The 21,125-nt window shown below is 34.6% G+C and overlaps 1 protein-coding gene across 1 annotated transcript; it reads right to left on the reverse strand.

Moving 5' to 3' along the window:
- Positions 1-2,663: 2,663 nt before the first annotated feature.
- Positions 2,664-18,269, reverse strand: LOC106070959 (E3 ubiquitin-protein ligase XIAP-like). Its single transcript, XM_056027623.1, has 7 exons — positions 18,165-18,269; positions 12,287-13,499; positions 11,802-11,977; positions 10,749-10,782; positions 9,005-9,136; positions 7,550-7,603; positions 2,664-5,097 (listed from the first exon to the last, which is right to left on the reverse strand). Exons 2-7 carry the CDS (start codon positions 13,497-13,499, stop codon positions 4,883-4,885), a joined length of 1,824 nt encoding a protein of 607 aa, XP_055883598.1. The 5' UTR covers positions 18,165-18,269; the 3' UTR covers positions 2,664-4,882.
- Positions 18,270-21,125: the final 2,856 nt, after the last annotated feature.

Here is a 21,125-nt window from a genome sequence, read left to right on the forward strand (position 1 = left end):
GCACAATGCGTGAATATATGTCCAGTTGTAAACTTGCCTGTGTGTGCCAGCGATGGTCAGACATATTTTAGTGGATGCTTTATGACCTATATGGCACGCCTGTAAGTAACATTGAGAGTGTGGTCCAATAATTCTGATCAGGTCTCAAACTTTGACATGCTATTCTTAACAGCAATGTTAACCCTTTCTCTCCTAATTAACGATACCATACCGTTGCATTTGACCCCATTAAATTAAACAAAGTTTTTGGTTTTAGAAAATATAACTTGTGTTTTATAAAAAGAGCATGCACTCTCCTATAATTCTATACCAAAAGTAACGTTTTCTGATTACAAAGAAAAATGTTATTGAAGTTTAATCATTACAGGGTACAATGTAAAAATTTGAAAAATGAACAATTGTGTCAGAGCATGGAAAATAATTACGGCAATAAAGAGTTAACAATGATTAGTAGATACAGGGAGAGGTTGAATTGATATTAAATTAGCTCTATTGCCAAGTTTGTTTTTGTTTGTTTGTTTTTAAGTTGTTGTTTTTTTTAGTTAACTTTGACCTATTTCCTTAGAAAATAGGAATGCTCCATTAGAAAACATCTTTTCATCATCGATACTGAAAAAAATGTTTAGCGAAATAGTCAAAATTGTCGGGGCAAACGAATCGATTTGTGCAAACATTATGTTTGTTTGCATTCGAAATCGACCACCCAGATACCCCGTTTTTTCTCCCCATACCCTTTTTTAACTGGTCCAGGCAAGTGATAGGATCATGACGTATTGAGAAATCTATAATCATGAAATTGCTTAACAAAAACAATTGGTAAAAATATTACTTATCACACATGTTTATTATTGTTAGTCTAGATCTGTTACAAATTTAATTACATGACTAAATCAGAGTAATTATCTTTGGTTTGCACACAGGTTTTATATGCTCTTTGATTTCTCCTTTCGTCTCCCTAAGCTCCAACTGTCTGAATCTCAATTTGTGTATCTCTATATCAGCTTCTTTCTCTTTAGCTCTTGCTTCTGCCTCTTTAGCTCTCTCCACCGCCTCTCTTTCTTTAGCTCTTTCCACCGCCTCTCTTTCCTTAGCTCTTTCTTCTGCCTCTTTAGCTCTCTCCACCACCTCTCTTTCTTTAGCTCTTTCTTCTCTCTCTTTAACACGTTCTTCACGCTCTCTGTCTTCTCTTTCTTTTTCTTTCTTTTCCAGCTTGACTTCTCTTTTTTTCACCCACTCCTGTAGAGCTGTCCCACACAATCCCATCTCTTTTCCAGCAGCTATTAACTGTGTTAATCTCTCTGACATTTTGTTTATATCTCTAGCATACAATATACACAACACAAATAGTTTTATCACTGTGTTTGACCTGGTTTCGTCTCGGCTGATTGACTTAGTTTTTTTCCCGCCGTTGCACGTGAGCGCACACTCTTCACGACTTCACGGCCTTCTTTGTCCTTGACCTTTTCACAATGGCGAACCGCAGTTCTGCTTATGTCTTCCAAGACTAAGTCAAGTAACAGATAAACGAGCCTCCAAATATGTTACAGCTTTCCTATTATATAACTCTATCTACTTATAACTCTGTAGAATCTACCATAGGTCTAGGTGTCCCTGGTTCAGTTCTAGTTAACGAAATAAAACAATGAAACCACTAGATCAAACACATAAACTTGAATCAGCTTTACTGCATATCACACACGCTGGTCTCTCTCTGATCAACAAAACACACTTCCGGTCATTCGCGCAGATTGTAAAAATAGATTATACATACATACACACATTCATCCGTGACAGTTATGATTACAATTTATAATTTATATTGCTACTTTATTATTACTTTTCATTTGCTTTCATCTTGATTATGTGTAGAGTGTTATTATTTGTAACTTTGACTGCCTTTGAAGCACTTGTGCTTTGTGGCAAAAAAAATAATTTAAAAAATTATTTCGGCCATGAAGATGTTTGGATCGCTGTAGCCTCGTCTGCCGTAAGAAAGCCCCATGGCGTCTGCTTTCTCGATCCTGTAGCAACGGTGGTAGAAGCCGACGTTAAATCTGCTGTCGTTTCCTGGAGCCGGGTGCAAGAGCTTCATCCCGAAGGTGGAATCAGTAATGTTAGCACCATAGTTGTCCTTCCCTGGCACCTCACCCATCATGTCGTCTAGGTATTGCCAGTTGAACTTGTCTTTTGGTCCGACAACGGAAAATCTGGCACCTCTTGTAGCCTATAAATACATCATAACATAGTTATGAATATATTTTTTTATATATAATTGTTTAAGTATGTTTTAAGTATGTTTAGTATGAGCATACAAAAGTGAGACTTGGAAATTAAAGAGCCTTCAAAATCTAGCTTATTAAAATATAACAGGAGGATATTTTGTACCAGAGTCTTCGGTAGCTCCAATGTATTGAAGTATTGAAGAGCATTGTATTTAAAACAAGCTCTTTTTTTTATTTTTATTTTATATAGCAGGTGGGGAGATAAGCCTCGTAATTTTCAGATAAATAGCAGTACTTAATGATTATTTCGCATTAAATAAGCTTTGTTTATAAAAACGGAATCTTTTTTTTCTATTCTTAGATTGTTTGTTTATAGTGATGCCGAAGTTTCAAAATGCTATTGAAAATTAACTAGCGATGCTCTGCAAATCATTTTGATATAAAAAAAAATAAAGAAAAAATATTTTTTAAAATCCATGTTTAATAGGCAATTAGTCAACATTTCATAAATTAAATTCACACGATAGATACATACACTGTGAATTATCCTGTTTTCCAAAAAAATTTAAAGACATTGTAATCTAAAGGTCAGATATTGTCTATCAATTTCTGTGGCCTACGGCTAACGAGGGTGTCATGTGGCTAGCACAACGACCAACCGCCTTTAAATTTCCCTAACTAGTGTCAGGTACATATTAGAGCTGGTTGGGCTCAAATCCCTCTCAAAGATTCTGAAATTAAAAATACCATTCTCACGAGGATTCGAGCCCAGGACCCCGGGTTCAGAAGCTAAGAGGCAAGGCTCGTAGCCACATCGCCTCCTCATATATTCATGTATTTAAGTCTCTCACTATCTAATTTCTGAAGCATCTAGACAGAGCAGACGCTCATGTTTTTTTTTTGAATGAAAGAACTAAAACCAGAGACTTATCTTCAGAAAGTGGTTAAAAAAGATTGAAGGAAGATCAACGTGGAAGAAGGTTGAGTGTCTGCTTGGTAGGTACTACTTGGGTGCCTATCAAGGGAGCTCCAGTTGGAATCAAGGCTTACGCTTTGTTTACTGAACGCCTAAATGCAGCACAAAAAAAGGTTCCCGATACCCCATTCCCCCACAGTTTCACAAACAATATTACACCTGATCGAACTAGCATACTTGTAGTCATGTAATTGAAATTTGTTTTAGCGCATTCTCAATCTTTTAACATTCCCAATGCGCTACGATCCAATTATGTGTCTGGATCAGTTGGGGAAGGGGTGGGGATGAAAGATAAAGTTATTAGCGTAAATGTTATCGAAATGTTATTGATTTATCAAATTAAAAAAAATATATTTAAAAAAAGTTTATTGAACCTGACAAGACATAAATCAATTAAAAAAAAACAACAATTAGTTAATTAATTATTGATGAATAATTAGTTTGTTTCATTTTGAAATAAGGGAAATAAATTCTACTTAATAGGAGATGCCCAAAACAGAGAGAGAAGAGAGAGAGAGAGAGAGAAGGTACTGTTAGCATTGGAGGAAGAAGAATTACTAACTTGCGCTTCGCAGGTGACATTGATGGCCTAGCAGGGACAGAAGAAGAACTAGCTGACCTGGTGATGCGCATTGACAAGACTTCTGTAGCTCATGGTATGCAAATAAATGGCGAAAAAAAAATATGACCAATAGCCAATAGGGCTTTAAAAGGGGGCATCAGTCTCGGAGGTGAAAAGCTGACTAGAATCAGTAGAATCAGTAGTTTCAAATACCTCGGAACTATTGTCTCAGAGGAGGGAACAAAACTTATGCTACTGGTCCTAATACCACAGTCCACAGCTGCACTTTCAAAACTTAAAATATATGGAAAGACAAAGGCTTAGCCTTCGGCACCAATTTCAGACTGAGGTCTTCCCTTGTCATGCTATATTTGTATATGCGTGTGAGTCTTGGACGCTGACTACAGAGCTAGAGTGGAGAATCCTAGCAATGGAACTGAGATGCTAGAAGAAGAATCCAAATTATTACATTTAAAGACCGCATCACAAACCAAGATTTTAGAGACATGGTTACTGCAGCGATTGGACCCCATGATAACCTGCTTACTATCGTAAAACAACGCCAGCTAAAAATCTAGGGAGTTATTACAATTTCTTCGAGGCTCGCAAAAACTTCCTTCAGGGAACAGTACCAGGAAAAAGAAGAAGAGGCAGACAGAGAAAGCGATAGGAAGATAGCGAAAAAAATGGACAGGTCTGCCATGGAGGAGGTTCTGGCTAGGGCAAAGGACCTAGAGGAATGTAGAAAGAGTGTCGAATATCTTGCGTGGTCTCCCAATGGTCCAACAGACTAAGGGATAGGTAAAGGTAATGATAGATGTAAATATATATATATATATATATATATATATATATATATATATATATATATATATATATATATATATATGGATTTAGTCCCATTATTACGTTGTGACACGTTTTCTCCCACTTCCCATTCTCGGATCAAGTTTAAATTGTGACTCTATTCATATTAGATAACAATACACGAATAATAATAATCAATTCAAAAATTCACCAAATTAATTATAATTTAGTAATAATTATTTTTTTTTGTTTTCATGAAATGGAGTTAAACCGTGTAATAAGCAGATGAATGGTCGTTATAAGCGTTATTTCCCCTTAGATAAACATTGATCTTAAGAAGTATTCTCTTTTTCTATAGCTTGTTGCATTTGTCTTTCTGTATATCAATATTTGACATTGTTGACATCGTGAGAACAAGGGAGCACAGTTTGCACAGCTCATCGAATGACCACAAGGTTGGAAAACACAACTGGCTTCTCTGTAACCACACATCCGACACGGAAGTAGAACATCGCTATCCTTGGATTTTTCTGCAAAGCAAAAAATGTAACACTTGTTCAGCAGCAAGAAAGTACATACAGAAAACATGTATTTAGTAGCTTAGCAAGAAACCTGCGGACACGTGCTCAATAATGTGATAATTGCCCCCTTTATTTTTAGATGACTGTGACACAAGCCTAATTGAGTCACGCTGAGGGCCCAGGGTAGTTGTGGGGTTCTATTAGTTGTGGACCCCTATTAGTTGTGAGTCCTATTAGTTTAGGGCCCATATTAGATGCGGGCTCATATAAGTTGTGGGCCCTTATTAGATGCGGGCTCATATTTGTTGTGGGCCCTTATTAGATGCGGGCTCATATTAGTTGTGGGCCCTTATTAGTTGTGGGCCTCTATTTGTTGAGGGCATCTATTAGTTGTGGGCCCAGGTTCTTTGAAGTCATTTCCGCTATAGTTGCTGCGCATATTCTTCTATTTAAAAAAAATGGAGACAAGCATTGGAATGAACTATTAATACTTTTAAAGTATTGTTTTCATAATGTTCAAACAAATGTTGATTTTTTTAAAACATAAGAAAACGTTCGTTACGATGGAAATTGGCGTCAAAACCCTATGAAAACCTCTACCTTTAGGTAGATCTCTTTCTCAAGGGTGGATGTAGTTGTAAAATATGATTTTTTTTTTCAATGCTACACTCACTAGCTATATAGTGGAGTGCAATCTTTCTATAAAATTAAGAATAACAAGGTTACAAAAGACAGTTTGTGTGGAAACACAAACTCAAAATCGGCCCCCAAACAGGGTCCACCCAGGCAGGCTTCAATATTTTCAGAAAGAACATCCAAATGAAATTATATCAAGACAAATGAGAGATAAGAATGGAGAAAGAAGGTTAACAGATCTTGTGTAGTGCCCCAACGGTCCCGCAGATCAAAGGATAGGTGTAAGTGAATGTAAAGTTAGATGTGAACCTGGCCTAACTAGTTCCCCTTTTAGACCTTGTGGTCTATAGGGCAGATGATGTAAAGTTCATCTGTTTTTGTGGCCTACGGTTAGCGAGGGTGTCATGTAGCCAGCACAACGACCAACCGCCTTTACTTTTCCCCAACTAATGTCAGGTACCCATTAGAGCTGAGTGGACTCAAAGGCGCCCAAAGATTCCAAAGTTGAAAATCCCAGTCTTCACCAGGATTCGAACCCGGGACCCCCGGTTCGGAAGCCAAGCGTTTTACCGTTTAGCCACCGCGTCTCCCCTGGCCTAACTGATGTCTTATAATTGATCTAATTGTTTTGAAAAGGCTCAATCTCTTATTCAAATCCTAAAAAAAAAAATGTCCGCAATAAAAAATGTTCAGATAAATGAAGTTCATAAGATTACTATTTATTTTAAATTAGGTCTAACTTATAATGCATACTAATTAGCTTTTTTTGTCTTTAAAAAACTGCTTGCATAACTGATTTTAAAAATTAGATTTTTCTCTTTAAGAAAAAAAAAGTAGCCGTTGCATCAGAACTTTGAATGGTCTAAAATATTGTGATGTCGGATTTTCAATATCTTTTCTAGTTTACGAGATCTAAACGGACGGACGGACAGACGGACAGATATTTCGCACAAAACTAATAGCGTCTTTTCCCCTTTCGGGGGCCGCTAATAACAGATATAAGGTATAAAGAATGTGAAGTTCATTCTTTGTGAGTAATGTTTTACATGTTTTATTATATCAATAGCGAATTGATGATTATGCATTCATGTAAAATATAGATCTAAACAACACGTAAATAATCAGTGGATTATTTCGTGGCAACACTTTAACGGATTAAAAGATTATTTTGAATAGTTAGTTGTTATTGGATCATCATGTTTAATAAAACAATAGATATGTTTATGCTTTCTTTAGTGAAATGTCTCATTCCGTGGCTTCCTGAATTCCCTATAACAGGTCCGAGGCATCATTAACTCACTATAACTAGTCTGAGGCTTCATTTAATTACTATAATAATGACTAGCTTCTTTAACTCACTATAACTATTCCGAGGATTGGCTAACTCATAACAACTAGTCGGAGGCTTCATTAACTTCTTATAATAATGACTCACTAACTCACTATGACTACTCCGAGGCTTTGGTAACTATAACTAGTCGAAGGCTTCATTAACTTATTATACTAATGACTAGTCCAATCTTCATTAACTTACTATAACTATTCTGAGGCGTCATTAACTCACTGTAACTATTCTGAGGCTTCTTTAACTCACTATAGCATGCTAGTGCTCCAAACCTATAAACTTTAAAAAAAGTCATCAGTACGATCCCGGGTTTGAACCCTGCCGTCTTCCATCCCCTTATATCTTACAGAAGGTTTTAAGCCAAGACGTAGTAATCATTTGTGAATGAAACATCTTAACTCTAAACGTCCTTACCATAAACAACGAACCATAATAATACATTTATGAAAAATGAGTAACTTTTATTATCATAAATCTTACTTCTGTTGTTGTTTAAGAGCTTGTTCATTATATCGAGGGCTGTTAATTGGATCCCTAAGAAAAGAAACAATAATAAATGTCAACATCTCTTTATTGCAGTATAACTTTAATAACTACGCTATATTGAGCTTACATACATTATAATCTTTTTTAAAATATAATGAATATCTTAGACTTATCAAATATATATCGGATTCTATGTGTATATATACGTTTTATTATTATTTAAATATTATACACCCCTGGCAACAGTTATTAATGTTAATGCTATGTGAACGGTGCAAAAGAGGGCGTCTTAACTGACCAGTTTTCTGTTACAGTAAATTTGCATATTAAAATACAGAGATGTCAGCTACGTTAACAATCCACAGAAAGAAACAAAGTAGAGTATGGTGAGGGGGCGGGATAGAAGAATAGAGGTGGCTTTAGACATGAATAAGAGAAAGATAGCCTTCATGGATGAAATCACAAAGATCGATTAATTCCTACGCACGAACTGTGGCAATGCTTGCTGATCCAGAATATTTATAGCTTAATCATGCAGATTCTGTCACAAATTAAGAAGCAATTAATATTCGTATTATATCTGGATTCATCCTTAGACACTCGAGACAAGGGAATTTGCGAATGCCCAAGCAGGTGCAATTAGCTGGATCACGAAACGAAGGGGAGAAAACGTGCATTAGTAAAAAGGGAAATTGGTGTTGTAGTGGTTCAAACTATTTGAATAGATCTAGAACTGCCGTTTTGATGTTCATATCAAATGTTGAAAAAGAAAATCACTAACATTTGCTTTTAAAATTGTTGGACAGCATTCTGGCCTGATTTATCGTGTTAATCACTCCACTGCCAAACATAATTGCAGAGTGCCTTATACGAGTACATTTGGATAAACATTAATTGGCTTCAATATCACATATGTTTATTCTTTATAGTAACTCATTGTTATAAATGTATTCATGAATTGTATGAAGTAAAAGTTTCTTTTTTACACCTCTATAGGGCAGATGCTGTAAAGTCATCTCCTTCTAAGGCAGACGGCTAACGAGAGTGTCATGTGCCCAGTACAATGATCTCTTTCCCTAGCTAATAGCCGGTATCCATTAGAGTTGGTTGGACCCAGGAGAGTCCTAAAAATTCCGAAGTTCAAAATCCCGAAGTTTAAAATTCCGAAGTTTAAAATTCCGAAGTTTAAAATCCCGAAGTTCAAAACTAATTCTTCGACTTTGATACCAAAGTTACGGAAGCCAAACGCCTTACCACCTGGTTTTCTTTTATTCATTGCTTGCAGGGAAGTCAATATTGTAGGACATAAAGGCACCACAATTTTGTGTAAATGTATCGTTTTGATATCAATTCAATGATTTAATTGGCGTTTTGAAATTTTCAAACAAAAATAAAAGCAAACAGAAAAAGATAATTAGAAATTAATCAAACACACTGGCGATTACGTACCTTCTTTCTGGATTTTTTCAGCCATGTCAATAACATCTTCCACTGGATATCCCATTTCTATGACTGCGATCACTGAAGGATTATTCCTTAATGGATTTCTTCTGTCCTTAAATGGGCAGTTGGTACAATTCTCTACATATAAAAAAAAATAGAAGTAATATCTAAACATTCAAAATAATTTTTCATGGCTGTATGTACAAATAGAAGCATTAGACGCTACATCGTTTGAAAGTGATATAGTGGTTGAAGGTAAATTAGTGGCTGAAAGAATGGGTGTGGTTGGAAATACTGCATTCGTTGAAGGAGCCATGTTTGTTAAAGGTTGAAAGTACTATAGCAGTTGTAGAACTAAAATTATCAAAAATACCAAAGTGGTTAAAATTCCTGTAGTGGTTGAAAGTACTATAGCAGTTGTAGAACTAAAATTATCAAAAATACCAAAGTGGTTAAAATTCCTGTAGTGTTGAAAGTACTATAGCAGTTGTAGAACTAAAATTATCAAAAATACTAAAGTGGTTTAAATTCCTGTAGTGGTTGAAAGTACTATAGTAGAAAATATCTATAGCGGTTTAACGCATAATAGTTGTTAAATGTACTTTAGTGGTTAAATTGCTGTAGTGGTTGAAAGTTTAATTGTATTTAAAGTTACTATAGTTGTTAAAATTATTATAGTTGTTTTAAGTGATATATTAGTTAAAATACTTAGAGGTTGAAAGTACTTTAGTGAAAAGATCTTATTATTATTCTAAGTTTTGTGTTTTATAAATAATAATTAAAAGTTTAGCGACTTTCGCGACTACGTGAAATTGTACATTGAACATTTGTAAATATTCTTTTAACATATTTAATTTTAAATAACACAAAAAAATTGTTGGTTTCAAAACGGCAAACGTAAAGCTCGAATAAGACATTTACCCTAAAACACACATTACAACTCAGATTTGAGACTTGTCATCTGAACCCATTTGACATGATTATGTTAATGAAAAAGGTTACTGTCACAGCCTCGTTGTAACCTCATTATGATATGTCTATGATTTGTAAACGTGCCAAGGGCAGTAGAAAAACCTCTGAGTTTTAGAGAGGGAGTGAAATATGCTATAGTCAGCTACTTCTGGAGCTCAGTGAAGAGCAGACGTGTGCACCAGAACCTATTCGTTTATTAACTTTGTTATTCTGAGAGTTGTTACCTTATCCTTCCATTGGGCGGACGTATAGTTCGGATTCAACATATTTTAGTAACTGCGTTCAACCTTGAATTTTACTTCATTTTAACTATTTGTATAGCAATCGGCGTATGGCTGAATCTTCACGTACCGTATGCTATGTATATTTATTGTTTTTTATTAAATTTTATGTCTTTTATATCAGGTTTTGCTCAGTGCATTCGGATTGTCATTGTACTGGACTGTCCTCTATCCACGCCTACGTTGTCTGAATTTCAGTCGTGGATCCGAGTGTAGTACTGCACACGCTTTAGGACTCCACGAGTCACTATCAAACTATAACGATGTGACAGAGACCAAACGTAGAACACACTTTTCGACCTATCTTAAGCAGCTGCAGCAACAATGCAAATTTCAGAACCAAATGTTGGTTCTTGTTTGTTTTAAGATCTAAACCTGACGGCCAGACTGCATAAATCCACCAATTAACAAAGACATTTAATAAATCCAAAAGTATCTGAATTATCAATAGTTAAGGAAAGAAAATCTAATAACAAAACATGTATATAAAAACTTACGGAGTTTATCACAAACTTTCTTGTTCAATGGAATCTTTAAAAAAAAAAAATAAACGCAATTTTATTACAAACAAGCCAGTAAAATAAAAAAAAATATTTTTTTTTTGTTTTTTTTTTAAGTTTCTATATTATCTTATTCTAAATAAATTATAAATAATAAGTAAAAAATAAAACTTTTTTTTATCCCGCCCGATTAACAAATATCGCTATCTCCACAAATACAAATATAACAAGATTACACAAACACAGAGGTGGCCCCTAATGGATCTGCCCATAGAATAGAAATATCGCAACGGAATGACAACAGACATAATCCAAGATTTTATAACGTAAAACACAGAATTTAAGAAATGTATAATATAAAGCATAAAGTAAGGCGTATGTACGTATGTATGTATGAATGTATGTATATATATATATATAATATATGTCTCTTTATATATATATATATGTCTCTTTATATATAGTTTTAGATAGACGAATTTAGGACTCTGCCGATAACACATATTTTTCTGGAAAAGTAGACAATCCGGCATTCAATAGATTGCCTGACGTTTTAGCATAGGCGTAGCCAGGATTTTTTTCGGGGGTGGGGGTGGGGGGGGGGGAGTTTTAAACTTAAAACCCCTGGTAGTAGGTTTCAAACTCAAAACCCCCTGGTAGGGGGTTTCAAACTCAAAATCCCCTGGTAGGGGGTTTCAAACTCAAAACCCCCCTACCCCCCTAGTGATGGTTTAGTATTAAAATTTCACCTAAAATAAACAAAATTAAAGCAAAAGATCAGTCAATAAACGCCGGGAGGATTTCATTTCGCCCCCCCCCCCCCCCTGGATACGCCCATGCGTTTTAGTATAGTAGGATATAAGTGCGTTTTTATTTCTTTTGCCTAGGAATGCCGGATTTGTTTTCTTTTGTCAGTAAAATGTATACAAGCTCTTTTATATACCAGTTTAAAATAAAATAACTACGCTCTCAATATATTTAAAAAAAAATTATAAACCTGTATTTTAAATTTGGCTTTAGAAGCTAAAAAGTAATTATACAGATACTGACGTGGTCTTTGACCTTGTCCAGCTCTTGGACTGTTGCAACAAACGTACGTCCCATTTGTTGGATTAAGTAATTACAATTAGGGAACCATCTGGCATGTTCTATCCAAGCATCTTCTTCAGCTTCCCAGTTTGTTAGACTGCCTCCACAGTAGAAACAGCTTACACAATCACCATGACCTAGAATTGTAATGTTGCAGTACGTTTAAAAAAAAAAGGTTTTATTATTATTTAAGAAGTCTGTCTGTACAGAGATTTCCGATGGATTTAGATAGGTTTAATTTAATCATTTAAGAGTAATTTAGATAAATTTATGATTATTTCAAGATTTATATAAATTTAAGTGCAATTTAAGGAGCAATTTGGATAAATTAAAAGTATTTAGATACATTTTAGAAGAATTTATATTTACCTCACGAGAATAGAGATAAACGTCAGTCAAATTAAGATAAAATTTAGAAGTATTTTGATTATTATCTGTCAGCCTACCTTTATAGAAGAATCCAGCATCTGCAAAGTGTTTTGGTATAAAAAGAATTTCTCTAGGCCATGAATTAAAAGTTTGTTTTCGTTTGGAATATTCCCAGTATTTCAGTGTTTCTGGTTTCCAATTTCTTGGTGATATAGAACTAGATTTAAGTAAATTATCTGAAAATTCGCGTTGATGTCTTTGATATGTAAAACTTTCAACAGTTGTTTTTAATGAAAAAGGATTTCGATATGATGGAAAGCTATCATAAGAACAGCTAAGGCTATGATATTGGTGAAAACTATTCATGTGTTCAGTGTTTGAAAATCGATATCGATTTGCTTCACACGTATGGAATGTATAAGGAATATGACGTCGGTGAAATCCAAAAGTATGTACATTGTGTACATGTTCATTTGGAAATCTGTGCACTTTATCCCAATGCCTATTGTTTGAATGATCAATTCGATGTCTTTGAAATTTCCAATGTGAATTGTGAAAATGTGACAATAAATGTCTTGGCAGTGAAAGTGGATGAGAAGTGTTTGCACGTTGATTTTTATTATCTTCAACATTCGGTAAATTAACATTTGACGCTGTCTCTAAATGTTCTGGATGTGTTGTTTGTCCATTAGCACCTCTTTCTTCATCCGCGATTGATGTTAACTCCCCTGTTGTTGCAGATCTAGAAGCTAGCCGGCGAGGAGGAGGAACATATTGTACTGCCGGGTGCTCTTTCAGGAAAATGTCGATGTACGACCTCCCTTCGTGGTCTGATTCATAGAATGGACATTTGGGTGAATTTCTGACGTGATGTTGTCGAACATTTTCTCCCATCATCCTACTGGACATAGCTTTATAACAAAATGGACAGAAAACATCGTCGTCTCCGCCGCCTGTATAAATGAATCCGTTATTTGCCAAATTTAATGCTGACACATTAGGATTGCATTTTTTGAAGGTAAGTAGTCGATCAGCGACACACCTGTACTTTACTTTATGTAAGTTTACATCTCCTGATCCAGTTAGCATGGGAAGGACATGAATGTTTTGAGGTATTAAATGGAGATTTTTGGGAAAACGAAAAAGAAATGGAAACTTTGATTTTTTGGTGGATATTATTAAAGTGGCATACAAGTCCAAATACACACAGTTCAAGATAATCACTTTTAAAATGATTTGAAACAATTTCAATAGGGCTATCCAGGAAAGCAGTACCTTTATTCTCATCATCTGAAACAAGAGTTTTAACAAAGTTTAAGCATACAATTATGCTAAATTAGAATTAATAGTACAATAAGAAATCTTTCCAGAGCCGTATACTAAGAATTTAAGTAACATTTCTATGATAAAATAATTTTTATTTTCTTTTTTGTTAAGATCATTTATATATGTATAAATAAATAAATAAATATATATATATATATATATATATATTTGTGGGCTAATTATTGCATTGCCTCCAGCCTGCGCAGAGTATTTTTACTGTGATAATTGGCTCGCGCAGACCAATACCACTTTTTACACTAAATGCAGTCCACAGTGGCACAGAAGTCTGAGACGGCTGTGAACAACAGATAGACATAGGTGTTATATCGGAGTTTCCGTCTGCTAGACTGGCTGCTTACCAAAGCTATAGAGCCCAGTCTGACCAGAGGCCGAATTGCCTACTTGATTCTACATCTTTAAGTTAGATCTCATCTAGATCTAACTAGATCTAGTCCTAGAGCTAGTAAATACTAGTAAACCTAGTAATAATAGATGGTAAGGTCAAGCTCTAGCTAGAATCAAGCAATTTATTAACAGATACCACACAGAATAATGTGTATAACCTACGACGGTGTTTATTTCTTAGCTGTAATTGGCGTGTGTCGGTTGGCTAATGTAGTAATGTAGTATATATATATATATATTTATAATATTATATTTATATTTATACAGATTACTTTCAATACTCCTTGTCCATAATCGAATTCCGTAAGAGGCCGACTCTGAGTTTGTGCTATCACACAAACTCATTTTGTTATCTTGTTTTTATATAAATGATTTTAACAAAAAAGGAAAATATAAATGATTTAAACATAAAAATGTTACTTGAATTCCCAGAAACATATATATTGTTCCCTGACATCTCATCATACGAGACATTTCATCTTTGCATAAAGTGCATTTTGAAAACATAAGTACATGTAGGTGTAATTAAGTCATTAACATACTGAGCAAGTTAACCCTAACACCTAAACCTAAATGATGAAATGTTGCCATGATGAAATGTTGCCATGATGAAATGTTGCAATGAGGAAATAGTGCAATGATGAAATGTTGCCATGATGAAATGTTGCCTTGATGAAATGTTGCCTTGATGAAATGTTGCCTTGATGAAATGTTGCAATGATGAAATGTTGCAATGATGAAATGTTGAAATGATGAAATGTTGAAATGATGAAATGTTGAAATGATGAAATTTTGAAATGATGAAATGTTGAAATGATGAAAGTTGAAATGATGAAATGTTGAAATGATGAAATGTTGAAATGATGAAATGTTGCAATGATGAAATATTGCAATGATGAAATGTTGAAATGATGAAATGTTGAAGTGTTGCCATGATGAAATGTTGCAATGATGAAATGTTGAAATGATGAAATGTTGCCATGATGAAATGTTGAAATGATGAAATGTTGCCATGATGAAATGTTGAAATGATGAAATGTTGCCATGATGAAATGTTGAAATGATGAGTTGTTGCAATGATGAAATGTCTAAACGATGAAATGTTGCAATGATGAAATGTTGCAATGATGAAATGTTGCAATGATGAAATGTTGCAATGATGAAATGTTGAAATGATGAAATTTTGCCATGATGAAATTTTGCCATGATGAAATGTTGCCATGATGAAATTTTGCAATGATGAAATGTTGCAATGATGAAATGTTGCAATGATGAAATGTTGCGTTGATGAAATGTTGAAATGATGAAATGTTGCAATGAAGAAATGTTGAAATGATGAAATGTTGAAATGATGAAATGTTGAAATGATGAAATGTTGCCATGATGAAATGTTGAAATGATGAAATTTTGTAATGATGAAATGTTGAAATGATGAAATGTTGAAATGATGAAATGTTGCCACGATGAAATGTCTAAACGATGAAATGTTGCAATGATGAAATGTTGCAATGATGAAATGTTGCAATGATGAAATGTTGAAATGATGAAATGTTGCCATGATGAAATTTTGCCATGATGAAATGTTGCCATGATGAAATTTTGCAATGATGAAATGTTGCCATGATGAAATGTTGCAATGATGAAATGTTGCCTTGATGAAATGTTGAAATGATGAAATGTTGCAATGAAGAAATGTTGAAATGATGAAATGTTGAAATGATGAAATGTTGAAATGTTGAAATGATGAAATGTTGAAATGATGAAATGTTGAAATGATGAAATGTTGCCATGATGAAATGTTGAAATGATGATATGTTGCCATGATGAAATGTTGAAATGATGAAATGTTGCAATGATGAAATGTTGCAATGATGAAATGTTGAAATGATGAAATGTTGCAATGATGAAATGTTGCCATGATGAAATGTCTCGTATGATGAGGTGTCTAGTCACCCACAGTTAGAGGCAGAGAGAAAAAGAGAGGGTCAATCGGAAAGCTGTCACAAAGGCCGCGGGTACCACATCAGAGAACCAAAGAAAAGCCCTTATTAAAGAAAGGGCATAGAAAACAAGCCACAAACATAAGTAGACTTTCGGCGGAAAGCGGCTTTGTCTTCACTACGTGGGGGAAAATATGTAGGTCGCAACTGGGTTTGGTTAGTCATTTGAAACACAGCACTAATTCCATCATCTTCGGAATCAAAAAAAAAAATTAACCAATAAGTGCATTGTGCTTCTTAAGAATTGAAAATGCTGTACGCTCTACTAAAGTTGTCATTGAATCAAGGATTTTTATTTTGGGATCTTTGGTGCCTCTGAGTCAACCGAGCTCAAATGGGAATCTGGCATTATTCGGGGAAAAGTAAAATATTAGATCTAGATTATAGAATCGAAATGAAATAAGTATTACTTAAAATGGAAGCACGGCTTATATAATCTTTCATTAAACGGCAACTTTAAATTATCTCATTTTTTTAAATTTGAATAATTCAAAAGATAGGCCTATAAATCTAGACTTAAAAGTCGATGTGCAAAAGTTTCCTGAACATTAACCTATTAAATTCTTAAATCAATAAAACTTGCATTCTTAAATTTTATAAATCGATATTCCATTCAAAACTGATATTAGCTCTATAAATAGCCTTTAAAGGTCTAGTGCTATACCGTAGTTTAAATGTATTTCTTTTTTACTTAGAAAAAATTGTAGGAGTCAAGCAAGAGCTTTCCCTGTGTGGCTAATTAGCGAGTAATTTTTTTCTCAGCGCTATAGATCATCTGTTAGATTTGTAGGGAAATCTATAGATCAGTTTTTGAGATCAGCGTCTTTGAAGGTTTCAAGTTCCATGAAGGTAATTTAAAATAAAAAAAGAAATAATTGTAATTAACGAACTTATCTTAAGGAAAGAACTCATTCCCCCCTCCCCCGGGCGCCATATATCTCAATACTGTAAGATATATTTACTTTTTCGATATAAAAACAAAATTACTAACCATTATTTAATTAGCTTATTAGTAAATTTTTAAATCGATTTGTGTTTCGTTAGGAATAAATGTACAAAGTTCCAACTTGATCAGAGAAAGGGAAATGGGAGAAATGTCGTGTTTAAAATATGAATTATAGACTTTTAGACAGACAGAGTGAGTTGATATATGGATTCTATAAACTCGTATTTTTGTCTGCAGAAGAAAATTTCCGTCATTTTTTTTTTAATTATCTAAATATATCACATTTCCGATATTCCCGATTCGTAGGTGCTTTTACAGTCATTCTATTTTTAAGCCTTTCGGGTAAATCACAAATGAACATTACATGACATAACCCTAACGACATCGCTTCAGAATAAAAAATAATTTTGTCAAAATGTTGTAGGAATAGTCGTGTGCTCTATCACACATTACAAAGATTGTGACCGGATAGATAGATATAGATAGATAGATAGATAGATATTATTATTATAGCTTTTATATAGCGCTACTTTCATGCTTATAGCATGCTCATGATTTGTGGACCGGTGGGGGGGAAGGGGGTATCTAGGAGTTGGTTTTCCGTGCTGCCTTTAGGCGCTCAGTAAACACAACTCTGCCCCAGTCGGGTGTCGAACCCGAGCCCCCAAGCCAAGCCAAGTTCAAGCGCACTTGGCCTCTCGACCACGCTTCTCAGATAGATAGATAGATAGATAGATAGATAGATAGATAGATAGATAGATAGATAGATAGATTAGATAGATAGATAGATAGATAGATAGATAGATAGATAGATAGATTAGATAGATTAGATAGATAGATTGATAGATAGATAGATAGATAGATAGATAGATAGATAGATAGATAGATAGATAGATTAGATTAGATAGATAGATAGATAGATAGATAGATAGATAGATAGATAGATAGATAGATAGATTAGATAGATAGATAGATAGATAGATAGATAGATAGATTAGATAGATAGATAGATAGATTAGATAGATAGATAGATAGATAGATAGATAGATAGATAGATAGATAGATTAGATAGATATAGATAGATAGATAGATAGATAGATAGATAGATAGATAGATAGACAGATAGAAAATACCTTAACAAAGGTTACTAAAATGTCCTTTCTTGTAGGTGGGTCTTGTTCATACACTGTAACAAGAGAAATACTTGACACTTTTAATTCCCACAGTAATAATGAATACGATAAGCGGTTTCTTTGATTTAATAATAACAAATCAAACCGTTTTAAATCTCAGAAACTGTGAAGCATAATAAACATTGAAAAATACAATAAGAACAATGCAACTGGCTTGAACAGGCTTTCTAGATAATTCCGGAATGTCAGGGAAAGAAAATATCTAATCTTATCGTCCTTATCTAATAATAGTTTCGGGTATTTAAATCTTAGAGCTATAGTTTTTTTTATTTTTTAAAAGAAAACCTCAGAATTTGCGCTATTCAGCTTTAGCTTTATCATCATAGGAATCCTTGGGCCTTAGGCCTCTTTTCTTTGCCTCTTTTTAGGGCTCTATGTGCCTCTTTTATGGGCCATCTCGCCTCTTTTGTGGGCTTTTTTTTTTTTTTTTTTTTATGTTTTTATTTGAAAGTTCTCATAATTCACAAGTATTAAATCATAAACAATTGAAAAGTGATTAACCTAAAAATATGGCATTGGTAATATAAATGTTATTTAATATCAAAGACATATGGCTAAAAACTGCATGAAAAAAAACAAGTACATATGTTTATGAATTTGATCTACTTTTCCTCGTTTCTGTGTGCTCGTACAATGATGGAACATGTCCCTATAAATGCAATATACTTGCTTTCTCAGTGAATAAGAAACCATGTAAAGAATGGTTAAATTATCCTGGCCAGATCTAATACTTTAGAGTGTATTTTTTAAGCTTATTTCAACAATCTATATATATAATTCTCTTCATGGCTCAAGAGTTTGGACACCACGTAATGGAAAGATCACTCTTTTATTTATGCAACTAGAGTTACCCTCCGTAATTTACGAGACGAAAAAAAAAGGGGGGGGGGGAACAAGTAGTATTCACCCGACACCCGTCACTAAATAGTAGGGCCGGACTTAACCATCGTGACCAGGAAGCCATGGAAAGAGAACAAGTAATCAACTCTGTATTCACCAGTCACTAAATATCAGGGCCGGACTTAACTATTGTAGAGCACTATGCGAAAAGGATTTCGCGGAGCCAAGTTTGGGTAGGGATACGGTAATAAATGAAAATTAAGAGTTTGTATTAGAAAATAAATTAGTCTTTGCATTTTGTTCATTCTTTACTACGTACAGAATTAATTTACGAGCCTTGCATGTAGCGAAGTCATACAGTATATCCTAAAAATTCTATTTCCTACATAGATCACGCTCAATAGCAAGAATTACCAAATGTTTCAATCTAAGAGAATTATTGATCTCAATAGTTAGAGGGGTGGAAAGCTTCTTTCAATAAATTCCACATTTACGGGTATTGCGGGGTGTTATATATAACATTGAAATCAAAATGCAAATAAATGATATGAATTGCCAAAGCTGTACGTTGTTACTTGTCCAAAACACAAACACTGCACCTCAAGTAAGCATTAATAGCCAACCACTAGAAATTGTTGATCACTTTTGTTATCTTGGCTCCATCATATCCAAAAACACTCTACTGGATAAAGACATAAACAACAGGATAGCCAAGGCAATGGCCACCATGTCACGGTTGCAGAAAAGAGTCTGGGACAACATATTGCTGACTAGCAGTACTAAAGCCCTAGTCTACCGGACCTGTGTGTTGAGCACCTTGCTGTACGGAAGTGAAACATGGTCAACCTACTCATGGCAGGAAAAAAGCTGAATGTCTTCCACCTCCGATGCCTAAGGCGGATCTTTAAAATAAGGTGGCAAGATAAGATAACCAATGAGGAAGTGCTACATAGAGCAGGATGCCAGGACATCCGCTCTGTTATCAGCAGCAGACGCCTTGGCTGGCTTGGCCACGTTCGTAGAATGCCAGTAGGTCGACTTCCACAAGACATTCTGTATGGCGATCTAATAGAAGGCATGAGAGCTGCTGGTCGCCCACTTTTACGTTATACGGATGTATGCAAACGCGACATGAAGCTCTTCAAAATCGACAATGGCAACTGGGAAGAGGTGGCACTGGACAGATCCACATGGAGAGAGAGCATAAAGGATAGGTCACAGATTGCAGATGTCATACACAACAGAAGCAGAAAGAAGGGTGAAAATGCAACGGCGCCTGGTGATTATATATGCCCAACCTGCGATCGCAGCTGTGTATCAAGGATTGGCCTCTTTAGTCACACAAGAAGTTGCAAAGGGAAAAGATCGTCTTTCGAGACGTAAAATGCCACAGACGTTGTATCAAGAAACATTAAATAGTTCCGCTAATAGCTAAATTGCAAATAAATGACTTTGTACCCTTATGACTTGTTACATTTCAATAGCGTATTGACTATATTCAAGATTTTATTATTATGTGACAATTTTGAAAAACGTGACTGGACATGGTCATAAACTCCATCGAATGGAGTCATACATAGCTACAAAATGTTGCGACAGTTTGTGGGAAAAGCCACAACTCGTTCGACTAGATCGGGAGTTCTAGGGCTTGCAAGATCAGAACATCTTCTGCACCAAATATACTTCTGTATTAAACAAGTTAAAAAATACTGTTTTGACAAGATTTGATGTTAGAAATTTAACTTGTTTCTGTAGCTCACGTACATCAATAAAGAGCGCTTCAACCTTCGATTTTATTTTCGTATTAAATACGACAAAATAACAAACGTTTTCGAACTTTATCTCAGCTAACTTGAGTTTGAAATAGCAAAAACTTTTTTCGGATTCATCAAATTTGTTAAAATAATCGAATGTTTGTTTAAAACACTCGAATTCACAAAATTCAAAGGGCTAACATCGTATTCTTGTGGAAATTACTAATATTCGTCTATGATTTAAATAGTAAGTTCTGATGACCTTTGGCAACTTTTGGTGGACGCATTCTGTACCAAAAGTTCAACTCCTAACCAACAACCAAGCATACTGTTACGATCTTCTCTACCAGGCCTTCTGCAAACACTGCCCAACAACACAACATATCTAACACAAGAACTTGACAACAAGAGCTTCAAGTAACAAAGTGGTGATTTAATGACAAATACATCAA

The sequence above is a fragment of the Biomphalaria glabrata genome, chromosome 4 (genome assembly GCF_947242115.1).
Source record: "Biomphalaria glabrata chromosome 4, xgBioGlab47.1, whole genome shotgun sequence".
Lineage (NCBI taxonomy): Eukaryota > Metazoa > Mollusca > Gastropoda > Planorbidae > Biomphalaria > Biomphalaria glabrata.

What these genes read in the sequence shown, in the direction of transcription:
- LOC106070959 (XM_056027623.1), bottom strand. Translation starts at nt 13,499, where the DNA reads ATGATGAGAATAAAGGTACTGCTTTCCTGGATAGCCCTATTGAAATTG. An exon ending in GAAAGTTTGTGATAAACTCC is followed by an intron (nt 9,137 to 10,748) that starts GTAAGTTTTTAT and finishes TTTTATATGTAG; the next exon opens with AGAATTGTACCAACTGCCCA. An exon ending in TGAAAAAATCCAGAAAGAAG is followed by an intron (nt 7,604 to 9,004) that starts GTACGTAATCGC and finishes TTCTTTTCTTAG; the next exon opens with GGATCCAATTAACAGCCCTC.